This window comes from Delphinapterus leucas, chromosome 9 (assembly GCF_059928025.1).
Source record: "Delphinapterus leucas isolate spDelLeu-1000000601 "Yukka" chromosome 9, BTC_Dleu_Yukka2, whole genome shotgun sequence".
NCBI lineage: Eukaryota > Metazoa > Chordata > Mammalia > Artiodactyla > Monodontidae > Delphinapterus > Delphinapterus leucas.
The window spans coordinates 36,413,278-36,426,978 of record NC_143137.1 but is presented as its reverse complement, the minus strand read 5'-3'; the positions used below and the strand labels follow the sequence as shown (position 1 = coordinate 36,426,978).

General features: G+C 35.3%; 1 protein-coding gene across 1 annotated transcript in view; it reads right to left on the bottom strand.

Moving 5' to 3' along the window:
• The window catches only part of TMEM168 (transmembrane protein 168), a 55,693-nt gene that overhangs the window by 6,930 nt on the left and 35,062 nt on the right, over nucleotides 1-13,701 (bottom strand). The window contains exons 3-4 of the mRNA XM_022582920.3: nucleotides 12,523-12,665; nucleotides 9,663-9,937 (exon numbers count right to left, since the gene is read on the bottom strand). Coding sequence (XP_022438628.1) covers nucleotides 9,663-9,937; nucleotides 12,523-12,665 — 418 coding nt within the window. The remainder of the gene's footprint in view (nucleotides 1-9,662; nucleotides 9,938-12,522; nucleotides 12,666-13,701) is intronic.

Here is a 13,701-nt window from a genome sequence, read left to right as displayed (position 1 = left end):
TACACTCATACCTATCAATCATCTCAGAGACACTATTTTTCACATATTACTAACATATTGCTTCACAAAGACCTCCATGATATTTTTTTTTTTTTTGTGGTACATGGGCCTCTCACTGTTGTGGCCTCTCCTGTTGCGGAACACAGGCTCCGGACGCACAGGCTCAGTGGCCATGGCTCACGGGCCTAGCCGCTTTGTGGCATGTGGGATCTTCCCGGACCGGGGCACGAACCCATGTCGCCTGCATTGGCAGGTGGACTCTCAACCACTGCGCCACCAGGGAAGCCCCAGGAGATATCTTTTTAAATATGATCAAGCTCACTTTTCTTTATGGCCAGTTTTATTAAACTTCTCTGGAGATGACAGGACAACACAGATTACAAGAGGAGTTATACAAATTCCATCTGCCACAAAACATCATTGTTCTAACTTGCCTGCATCATCGTTCTAACTTGCCTTCTACAACTATTTCAATAAATATTCTTCAGCACACTCTATACTAATTCTCTTATAAACACACTCTTTAGATATCAGCAAGAAATTTAAAGCAGTATTAAAGCCCTTTATACTATTTCTCTTCTCTTGTTTTGTTTTGCTCTGCTTTCTCCTATGAACAGTTTCTATGTTGCATTTGGCTTTTGGCCCAGATGCAAAATATTTACATTTATCTCAGATAACAGCCATCTGATTCAAGTAATCTAATTCAAGCCAACAGTTCAAGTAATTGAGACTGCTTTTTAAAGACTTTGTTTACCTGTGATAAAATGCTTTATAGATTATCTACATTTTTTAATGTATTTGTCTCTCTTGTCATTACCATAATTGTTTTTTACCCTCAAACAGGCAAAAATATCAGGTTCTACACTATGGAGCCCCATAAATGTAAGAAGACTACATATTCTAAGAAGTACTAACAGTAAAGGTATGGGATAAAGGGCACATACAGATTCTCTTTCTCACAGTGATTTTTGGACCTACTCTTAACTTGCTGAAGTAAAATTGAGTCGTGATGTTTCCTATTTAGATGTTTTTAGAAAAATGCCTATTGATAAAGCTCAGTGCTTAGAGTTCTTTGTCACTTGGCTTGGAATGAATTAAAGCATTTTCTTCAGAGCAGGGGTGTTCAATACTACTTCTGAGATAGAATCAACCTTTGAGGGTTGTTTCAGGCAGGCCAAGGCCAGGAACTGACTGAAAAGAGGACTCATCCACTGAGCCAGGTGCCTCAGGCCGTGGGGGAGTATACAGTTGCTGAATTATTATGGGACAAAAACCTAGCCTTCATGGGAAAGGGAAGGCCTGTCAAGCTATGCTTTCTCCATTTTTTTTCCTATTTTTACAACAAAGACTCTACACATACATGAACAGATCATCTGGCCTAATAGAAGAATTCTATAATGGTTAACTTATTGACATACTTAAAAAAATATTATAAAGATAACACTGCAGAATGTAACTGCTAGACATTTGCCTAAAATATTACCCTACTTTAGAGTTTGTGTTCATAAATTATTCCTTATTCATAGTGAATGAAAATTTAAGAACACTTGTGCTATTTATCTTGGTATCTATTACATTTCCTAAGAAATGAAAAAGATAATATAAATATCAGTAAACTGAGAAGCAAGAAGAACTACAATTCTGCAGCCTGTGGAACAAAAACCACATTCACAGAATGACAAGATGAAAAGGCAGAGGGCTATGTACCAGATGAAGGAACAAGATAAAACCCCAGAAAAACAACTAAATGAAGTGGAGATAGGCAACCTTCCAGAAAAAGAATTCAGAATAATGACAGTAAAGATGATCCAGGACCTCGGAAAAAGAATGGAGGCAAAGATCAAGAAGATGCAAGAAATGTTTAACAAAGACCTAGAAGAATTAAAGAACAAACAAACAGAGATGAACAATATAATAACTGAAATGAAAACTACACTAGAAGGAATCAATAGCAGAATAACTGAGGCAGAAGAATGGATATGTGACCCGGAAGACAGAATGGTGAAATTCACTGCTGCGGAACAGAATAAAGAAAAAAGAATGAAAAGAAATGAAAGCCTAAGAGACCTCTGAGGCAACATTAAATGCAACAACATTTGCATTATAGGGGTCCCAGAAGGAGAGACAGAAAGGACCCGAGAAAACATCTGAAGAGATTATGGTCAAAAACTTCCCTAACCTGGGAAAGGAAATAGCCACCCAAGTCCAGGAAGCGCAGAGAGTCCCATACAGGATAAACCCAAGGAGAAACATGCCAAGACACACAGTAATCAAACTGGCAAAAATTAAAGACAAAGAAAAATTATTGAAAGCAGCAAGGGAAAAATGAGAAATAACATACAAGGGAACTCCCATAAGGTTAACAGCTGATTTCTCAGCAGAAACCCTACAAGCCAGAAGGGAGCGGCATGATATACTTAAAGCGATGAAAGGGAAGAACCTGCAACCAAGATTACCCAGCAAGGATCTCATTCAGATTCAATGGATAAATTAAAGGCTTTACAGACAAGCAAATGCTAAGAGAATTCACCACCACCAAACCAGCTCTACAACAAAGGCTAAAGGAACTTCTCTAGGCAGGAAATACAAGAGAAGGAAAAGACCTACAAAAACAAACCCCCCAAAATTAAGAAAATGGTAATAGGAACATACATATCAATAATTATCTTAAATGTAAATGGATTAGATGCTCCAACCAAAAGACACAGACTGGATGAATGGATACAAAAACAAGACCCACATATATGCTGTCTACAAGAGACCCACTTCAGCCTTAGGGACACATATAGACTGAAAGTGACAGGATGGAAAAAGGTAGTCCATGCAAATAGAAATCAAAAGAAAACTGCAGTAGCAATTCTCATATCAGATAAAATTGACTTTAAAATAAAGATTGTTACAAGAGACAAGGAAGGACACTACACAATGATCAAGGGATCAATCCAAGAAGAAGATATAACAACTGTAAATATTTATGCACCCAACATAGGAGCACCTCAATACACAAGGCAACTGCTAACGGCTATAAAAGAGGAGTGGGGGACTTTAACACCTCACTTACACCAATGGACAGATCATCCAAACAGAAAATTAATAAGGAAACAAGCTTTAAATGACACAATAGACCAGATAGATTTAATTGATATTTATGGACATTCCATCCCAAAACAGATTACACTTTCTTCTCAAGTGCGCACAGAACATTCCCCAGGATAGATCACATCTTGGGTCACAAATCAAACCTCAGTAAATTTAAGAAAACTGAAATCATATCAAGCTTCTTTTCTGACCACAAGACTATGAGATTAGGAATGAATTACAGGGGAAAAAACACGAACATATGGCGGCTAAACAATGTGTTACTAAATAACCAAGAGATCACTGAAGAAATCAAAGAGGAAATTAAAAAATACCTAGAGACAAATGACAATGACAACACGATGATCCAAAACCTTTCGGATGGAGCAAAAACAGTTCTAAGAGGGAAGTTTATAGCTATACAAGCCTACCTCAAGAAACAAGAAAAATCTCAAACAATCTAACCTTACAGCTAAAGGAACTAGAGAAAGAAGAACAAAACCCAAAGTTAGCAGAAGGAAAGCAATCATAAAGATCAGAGCAGAAATAAATGAAATAGAAACAAAGAAAACAATAGCAAAGATCAATAAAACTAAAAGCTGGTTCTTGGAAAAGATAAACAAAATTGATAAGCCATTAGCCATCAAGAAAAGAGGGAGAAGACTCAAATCAATAAAATTAGAAACGAAAAAGGAGAAGTGACAACAAACACCGCAGAAATACAAAGCATCGTAAGAGACTACTGCTAGCAACACTATGCCAATAAAATGTACAACCTGGAAGAAATGGACAAATTCTTAGAAAGGTATAAGCTTCCAAGACTGAACCTTGAAGAAATAGAAGATATGAACAGACCAATCACAAGTAATGAAATTGAAACTGTGATTAAAAATCTTCCAACAAAAACTGAAAGCATTTCCACTAAGATCAGGAACAAGACAAGGTTGCCCACTCTCACCACTCTTATTCAACATAGTTTTGGAAGTTTTAGCCACAGCAATCAGAGAAGAAAAGGAAATAAAAGGAATCCAAATTGGAAAAGAAGAAGTAAAGCTGTCACTGTTTGCAGATGACATGATACTATACATAGAGAATCCTAAAGATGCTACCAGAAAACTACTAGAGCTAATCAATGAATTTGGTAGAGTAGCAGGATACAAAATTAATGCACAGAAATCTCTGGCATTCCTATATACTAATGATGAAAAATCTGAAAGTGAAATCAAGAAAACACTGCCATTTACCATTACAACAAAAAGAATAAAATATCTAGGAATAAACCTACCTAAGGAGATGAAAGACCCGTATGCAGAAAATTATAAGACACTGATGAAAGAAATTAAAGATGATACAAATAGATGGAGAGATATACCATGTTCTTGGATGGGAAGAATCAACATTGTGAAAATGACTCTACTACCCAAAGCAATCTACAGATTCAATGCAATCCCTATCAAACTACCACTGGCATTTTTCACAAAACTAGAACAAAAAATTTCGCAATTTGTATGGAAACACAAAAGACCCCGAATAGCCAAAGGAATCTTGAGAACGAAAAACGGAGCTGGAGGAATCAGGCTCCCTGACTTCAGACTATACTACAAAGCTACAGTAATCAAAACAGTATGGTACTGGCACAAAAACAGAAATATAGATCAATGGAACAGGACAGAAAGCCCAGAGATAAACCCACACATATATGGACATCTTATCTTTGATAAAGGAGGCAGGAAAGTACAGTGGAGAAAGGACAGCCTCTTCAATAAATGGTGCTGGGAAAACTGGACAGGTACATGTAAAAGTATGAGATTAGATCACTCCCTAACACCATACACAAAAATAAGCTCAAAATGGATTAAAGACCTAAATGTAAGGCCAGAAACTATCAAACTCTTAAAGGAAAACATAGGCAGAACACTCTATGACATAAATCACAGCAAGATCCTTTCTGACCCACCTCCTAGAGTAATGGAAATAAAAACAAACAAATGGGACCTAATGAAAGTTCAAAGGTTTTGCACAGCAAAGGACACCATAAACAAGACCAAAAGACAACCCTCAGAATGGGAGAAAATATTTGCAAATGAAGCAACTGACAAAGGATTAATCTCCAAAATTTACAAGCAGCTCATGCAGCTCAATAACAAAAAAACAAACAACCCAATCCAAAAATGGGCAGAAGACCTAAATAGACATTTCTCCAAAGAAGATATACAGACTGCCAACAAACACATGAAAGAATGCTCAACATCATTAATCATTAGAGAAATGCAAATCAAAACTACAATGAGATATCATCTCACACCAGTCAGAATGGCCATCATCAAAAAATCTAGAAACAATAAATGCTGGAGAGGGTGTGGAAAAAAGGGAACACTCTTGCACTGCTGGTGGGAATGTGAATTGGTTCAGCCACTATGGAGGTTCCTTAAAAAACTACAAATAGAATTACCATATGACCCAGCAATCCCACTACTGGGCATATACCCTGAGAAAACCAAAATTCAAAAAGAGTCATGTACCAAAATGTTCATTGCAGCTCTATTTACAATAGCCCAGAGATGGAAACAACCTAAGTGCCCATCATCAGATGAATGGATAAAGAAGATGTGGCACATATATACAATGGAATATTACTCAGCCTTAAAAAGAAACGAAATTGAGCTATTTGTAATGAGATGGATAGACCTAGAGTCTGTCATAGAGAGTGAAGTAAGTCAGAAAGAAAAAGACAAATACCATATGCTAACACATATATATGGAATTTAAGAAAAAAAAATGTCATGAAGAACCTAGAGGTAAGACAGGAATAAAGACGCAGGCCTACTGGAGAACGGACTTGAGGATATGGGGAGGGGGAAGGGTGAGCTTTGACAGGGCGAGAGTCATGGACATATACACACTAACAATCGTAGCAAGGTAGATAGCTAGTGGGAAGCAGCCACATGGCACAGGGATATTAGCTCGGTGCTTTGTGACAGCCTGGAGGGGTGGGATAGGGAGAGTGGGAGGGAGGGAGACGCAAGAGGGAAGAGATATGGGAACATATGTATATGTATAACTGATTCACTTTGTTATAAAGCAGAAACTGGCACACCATTGTAAAGCAATTATACCCCAATAAAGATGTTAAAAAAAAAAAAAAATCTTCCAACAAACAAAAGTCCAGGACCAGATAGCTTCACAGGTGAATTCTATCACACATTTAGAGAAGAGCTAACACCCATCCTTCTCAGACACTTCCAAAAAATTGCAGAGGAAGGAAAACTCCCAAACTTGTTCTATGAGGCCACCATCACCCTGATACCAAAACCAGACAAAGATACTACAAAAAAAGAAAATTACAGACCAATATCACTGATGAATATAGATGCAAAAATCCTCAACGAAATACTAGCAAACAGAATCCAACAACATGTTAAAAGGATCATACACCATGCATGATCAAGTGGGATTTATCCCAGAGATGCAAGGATTCTTTAATATATGCAAATCAATGTGATACACCATATTAACAAATTGCATAATAAAAACCACATGATCATCTCAATAGAGGCAAAAAAAGCTTTTGACAAAATTCAACACCCATTTATGATAAAAACTGTCCAGAAAGTGGGCATAGAGGGAACCTACCTCAACATAATAAATGCCATATATCATAAAGGCAAACCATTCTCAATGGTGAAAAACTGAAAGCAGTTCCTCTAAGATCAGGAACAAGACAAGGATGTCCTCTCTTACCACTATTATTCAACATAGTTTTGGAAGTCCTAGCCACGGCAATCAGAGAAGAAAAAGAAATAAAAGGAATACAAATTGGAAAAGAAGTAAAACTGTCACTGTTTGCAGATGACATGATACTACTATACATAGAGAATCCTAAAGATGGCACCAGAAAACTACTAGAGCTAATCAATGAATCTGGTAAAGCTGCAGGATACAAAATTAATGCACAGAAATCTCTTGCATTCCTATACACTAATGATGAAAAATCTGAAAGAAATTAAGGAAACATCCCCATTTACCACTGCAACAAAAAGAATAAAATACCTAGGAATAATCCTACCTAGGCAGACAAAAGACCTATATGCAGAAAACTGTAAGACACTGATGAAAGAAATTAAAGATGATACCAACAGATGGAGAGATATACCATGTTCTTGGATTGGAAGAATCAATATTATGAAAATGACTATACTGCCCAAAGCAATCTACAGATTCAATGTAATCCCTATCAAATTACCAATGGCATTTTTTACAGAACTAGAACCAAAAATCTTAAAATTTGTATGGAGACACAAAAGACCCCGAATAGCCAAAGCATTCTTGAGGGAAAAAAACAGAGCTGGAGGAATCAGCCTCCCCAACTTAAGACTATACTGCAAAGCTACAGTAATCAAGACAATATGGTACTGGCACAAAAACAGAAATTTATATCAATGGAACAGGATAGAAAGCCCAGAGCTAACCCGCGCACCTAGGGTCAACTAATCTATGACAAAGGAGGCAAGGATATACAATGGAGAAAAGACAGTCTTTTCAATAAGTGGTGCTGGGAAAACTGGACAGCTACATGTAAAAGAATGAAATTAGAACACTCCCTAACACCATACACAAAAGTAAACTAAAAACAAACAAAAAAATCAGTAAACTGAACATCTAGAACTTATTTCCAAAGCCACTTTTTAAAAAATACTTGAGATAAATTTTAAAGGACTTAAGAAAAATGCAAACTTTTGGCAAAATGTTTACATTAAGTAATAAATCCTTCATGGAAACATACAACATGTTTGCTTCTTAAATTACTTTCTTTTAAAACTTAAAAATTACTAAGGATATATGCATGGCCACCAAAATTATGCCTTTTTCGACCCATTTGCTTAGGGAAGAGGTTATTATTATAAGCACTGCAGTAGTTTTCAATAATCAATCCCTGTTTTGGGGTCTGAAATATATTTCTGTAAAGATTTTTGAACAGACTAGAACTTTTTCTTTTGTGCTCTGAAGTACACAGAATGCTATACTTTACCTGAACTTGAAATAGCCATAAAAATTAAAAAGTTATTTTACACAGTTATTAAAAAGTATAGGTCAAGTAAATGATTTTATAAACCACTATACTGAAGTAGTTTTAATGTTGACTAGCTTCTTCTATATTTTGAAAATGGGTGAACCATGCTAACAAAAATATCTACTGAACCAGAACATTCCATTTCTGTATCTTCATGGTTTTCATCTTTGGCAGCAACATGGTACAATAGGGGGAAGATTTTAGGGGTCAGGGAGATCTGGGCTTGAATCATGATTCCACCACTTAGTAGTAGTATGACTATAGATAAGTTATGTAACCACTTTCAGCTTTCATTTCATCCTCTGAAAAATGAAGATAGAGGTGATAGTATTTACTTCAAGAAATTTCAAGTGAAGATTAAATCTAATAATGTGTATAAAGTACCAAGCATAGTAGCTGTGCTTCAAATGTGCTCAGTAAGTATTCGTTTGCCTTTACTCCTTCTAGACAGCCATTGAATTATTCAATATTTATTTGCAAAACCAAAAAATGTATTTATAATAAAACCCTGGAAACCAATCTGGCATGAAATTAGTGAGACCATGATGGTTTGAAATCGTGTCTCCTTTAACCTTGAGTTTATTTCCTTTCTTCTGGAGTTCTTGTATTGGCGCTCTACCTCTGTCCTTCCATAATACTTTTGTTTTATATTTTTCTTTGATCTGAATATCGTTTTCTACTTATATTTTATGATTATTTTATTGTTTGTGTTCATGGTGTAAAACATCTGAAATATTTTATAGAAAAAAAGTAGGATATAATTAAATCTAAAAACTATTTCTAATCTAAAATAAGAAATTACCTTTTTTCGTGATTCATTCAGTGATTTCATCCATCTATCTATATTACTTAAGGATCTCCTACTATATGCCAGACTCTCTTCCAGGCACTAAGCAAGTAATTCATAAAACAAAGCCTTTGACTTATAGGGTCTCATTTCTCCCTTGGCAAGGAGACTTAATATTACCCCTTCTATTTACAGATGAGAGAACTGAAACAGAGTAACTTGCCTCAAACAACACTGTTGGGGCAAATGAGGACCATGCACTGACCTAAGCACTACTCCAACCATATCATATCACCTGCTGCTTAAAACTATGGTGAGCTTTCTAACATAAATAAAACTGCATATATGAAGAACTACTGAAATCAGCATCCTATAACACCTTAAAGACTTACTAGTCAAATAAGTTAATCAGCTTCTGAAAAATGTAACTACATTTAATAATTCTGAAAATACTTTAAAGGGAAACTAATTATAAGTCTTAAATCAAGCAGTCAGATTTTTTTCTTCCAATCAACACAAAACATAATTTTCAAAACCTTTAGAGATTACTAAAATTATGCTAAACAAGTATGCCAGAGAAAAGGCAAACAAAACAGTCATATGTATACTTGGTAATCTGTGAAGTGGAAAACTGAGAATTTGGAAACTTAATGTTTCAGTGTGAAGGACAGATTTCCACGAATAGGCATATTTTTACAATAGTGAAATTGCCAGAGGTGGATTTACCTGCAAGAGCCCACTCTCCTGTACCATGGGTGTGCCCACTGTAATACAAAACATACGTATCATGTCTAGGTCCATCCACAGTCCGAAGTTCAAGGAAAGCTTTCAGTTTGGAATGTAGAGTATCAAAGGACAGGCCACTTGTGGAATAGTCACATCCATAGGTCTCAATCATGTGATATGCAAAAAACCTTTGGATAGCATTGAGCATGCCAGTAGACCTCAAATTTAACTCCTGTACATGTTCTGGTGGAAGAAGTGTTGGCTGACCATCAGGACTGAAGAAGGAGAAAAAAAGATCATTTTAGTGTTTATGAAGTGTTCATTCTATGTCACATTCCTATTCTTCATTTATAATAAATTATCTAAGAATCATAAGTGGCTAATTAAATGGAAGGATTTTTTTTTAAGAAAAACATCTTTCCTAAATTTTCTACAGTGATAAGAATTAAGTTTGGAAAATCAAAGCCTAGTTTCTAAAAATTATATTTCTTATCAATAAAACTGGAAGCTGGGAGAATATCTCCAAATGTAGCTAGTACTACTCTTCATTCTTTATTCATATTTTCTTACCAAATGACAGATATTAAACAAAACTTTAAAAAGCAAGACTGTACTAATTCTACCCCCAAAATGTTTCAAGAATACCTGGGTGGGGACAATAATGAAAGTACTTTTTTGAGAAAAAAATTTTAACAAAATCTGGAAGTGATATTTTAAATTATATATTTAATTTCTGTGTTGAAAAAGATAGTCTTTATAAAGTTGTGTTCAAGTTTTACTAAAGGTACATAAATGATAGAACTTACCTTTTAATAAATGACATTTTAAAACAATTATTATGGACTTCCCTGGTGGCACAGTGGTTAAGAATCCACCTGCCGGGCTTCCCTGGTGGCGCAGTGGTTGAGAATCTGCCTGCCAATGCAGGGGACACGGGTTCAAACCCTGGTCTGGGAAGATCCCACATGCCGCGGAGCAACTAGGCCCGTGAGCCACAACTACTGAGCCTGCGCGTCTGGAGCCTGTGCTCCGCAACAAGAGAGGCCGCGATAGTGAGAGGCCCGCGCACCACGATGAAGAGTGGCCCCCATTTGCCGCAACTAGAGAAAGCCCTCGCACAGAAACGAAGACCCAACACAGCCATAAATAAATTAAAAAAAAAAAAAAAAAAAAAAAAAAGAATCCACCTGCCAATGCAGGGGACATGAGTTCGAGCCCTGGTCTGGGAAGATCCCACATGCCACGGAGCAACTAAGCCCATGTGCCACAAGTACTGAGCCTGCGCTCTAGAGCCCGTGAGCCATAATTACTGAGCCCACGCGCTGCAACTACTGAAGCCCGCACACCTAGAGCCCGTGCTCTGCAATGAGAGAAGCCACCGCAATGAGAAGCCTGCGCACTGTAACAAAGAGTAGCCCCTGCTCGCCTCAACAAGAGAAAGCCCAGGTGCAGCAACGAAGACCCAACGCAGCCAGAAATGAATACATAAAATAAATAAATTTATTTTAAAAAATTATTACTATTTAGGTCCACTGCCTTATATACTACTGAATACTAACTGAAGACTTAGACCTGATCCTGGAATACATGTAAAACGGTACTTTAGTAAAGATAATAAACCAAGTCTTAAAACTAGCATAATCAAATCAATATTGAAGGAGAAAAAAATCATAACTCTTATCCAGAAAAGAGACTTCTAGTAGGAATTGTGAAAACTTTATATTTTGCTTCATGTATTATCAATACTATTCTATTAATTCTATAAAAGTTTTCATTAAAAGAACAAAACATTTTGTCTCTGTATCATTTAACAGCCACAAAACAGCAAAAGAATAAAGCAATGCATAATCAAAAATTATAACAATAAAAATCTAACTGTGCAAATTACTATTTCCACATATTCTTCCTGCAGAGTTGTCACATCTTACTTTATGTGATCCTTCTAAACGTATTTCTTTTACTTCTCATGAGAATCTTCAACTTATATATCAAGTCTTTAATATGGAGGAAATATTTACTATGTGTTTTTATGTCAAATATTTGAAATCAGATAAAAACTTCATTTCAAGCCCTCTCCTACCCGTGGCCAAGGAAAGTATGATGACTGCTTGGTCAACAGAATTCATTAATGGCAAGGAACTATTTTTTTCTACTTCAAAGGTACTTAACTACAAAAGAAAAACTAAAATTTGGCAGTATTTACAGACTGAAACAGGTTTGCCATACATTTGGGGTCAAAAATATTTCCAAATAAAACTGCAATCAAATACTTAACTTCACTGCCAATGTTTTTGAATTCGTGGTATTTGTATGACACTTTCTAGTAGTGTTTTTACATTTATAGTCTCATTAGCTCTTCATAACATTTCTCTATATGGGCAGAATGGTATTGTTTGCATTTTAGATAAAGACACTGAGGTCCAGAGAAGTTATGATCTGCCTAAAGTAACACAGAACTAGAATTTAGGATGCTGAGGTCCAGTGTACATTCTATTATACTTCACCATGTTGTTTCACATTTTCTTAAACAAGATATCCCTCTCTAAAGAAAGGGCAGGAACTTTAATTAGAAAATCCATTCATATTTTATGAAAATCCATTCATATTTTATGATTTTTAGCTAAAATATAAGCTAATCACATTTATCAAAAATAAAATTTTAATTGAACCCTGAAGATTATATTATTACTCAGAGTAGATAAAGGTTTTTAAACATTTGGGATAAATGGAAAATAAAAAAGCAAGAGTATTATACTTTGAGAATATTATAGTTTTGAAAAAATGAGCTATCATCTTATACCAATATTAGCAAAATATTAAGAATCAAGTAGCTATTACTTATTATACTAGGTTACTGTACCTGCAGAAGTTGGTGGGAATCACAATAGCATATCCAACAGATGTTCCTCCTAAACAGTTACCCAATTCATGGAAGAGGCCATGAGCCATAGATTCCAATGGCAAAACAATCAGAAACATGCTCAAGAAGATTCCATTTGTTGGCTAAAAAAAATTTAAAACATCATGTTTACATAGAGTGTGTGACTGAACTTATATATGTGTATATGTATATATATTTATATAAATGCATATTCATTTTTTGCCTCTACTTCCAAAAAGGATAAAAAGGATAATTAATGACCTAAAAATTGTTATAAATTGAAAGAGACAAGTGTATACATGGATAAGCAATGAACCCTAAATTTATCTCTAAGCTGCTTGGAAGTCATGGCAAAACAAATACAGCACACCACATTTTTATGATGTGCTGTATTTTTATGATGGGATGTCAAGTAACATCCCACTCAAACTAAAAAACAAAACAAAAATATAACCACACCCTTGATATGACAGAGAAAAAGCCAGAAAACAAATCCTTTCCTGTTAAAACCCACATGCTCTAAATCATTTTACAAATAACACACTCATTTACTTTATCAGAAAATGTACTTTAGAAAGGGCTTTTTTTTCCCCTGTGAAATGTCCAGAAATTAAGAGAAAATCTTAAACTGTAAGTTCCTTAAAGCTATCAAAATGAATTCCATTCTTAAATTAAACTTATAACAAACTTTTCCTTTGAAAAGCTCTAGACTATAAATTCAAAACTAAAAAAAAAAGTGTGTATATATATATATATATATATATATACATACATATAAAGACATATATTGAAGACATTAAAGCAGCCTAAAAACAGAATGGAAAAAGGGAGGCAGGAGACATATTAAGAGAAGACAAGATTTAAGTAGTATTTGCAATTAAAAGAAACAAACAAACAAAAAATTAAAGGACCCATTTAAATGAAAAGAAAAAGGAAGGATGAGTCACTCAGAACTGACCTATATTTTTACAATACGGATAGTATCCCACATTTTTTGTGTTGCTACTGCACATATTACACAGTTATGTGTCTATGTGCATGAATACAGTTTTCTAACACTAAGAAGTGGTTCATTTGATCAGAATTTCAATAAAAAAATAAAGTTGACTCCGATAATGGAAAAATGGATATAATGCCCTATTTTTGGTACATTATGTG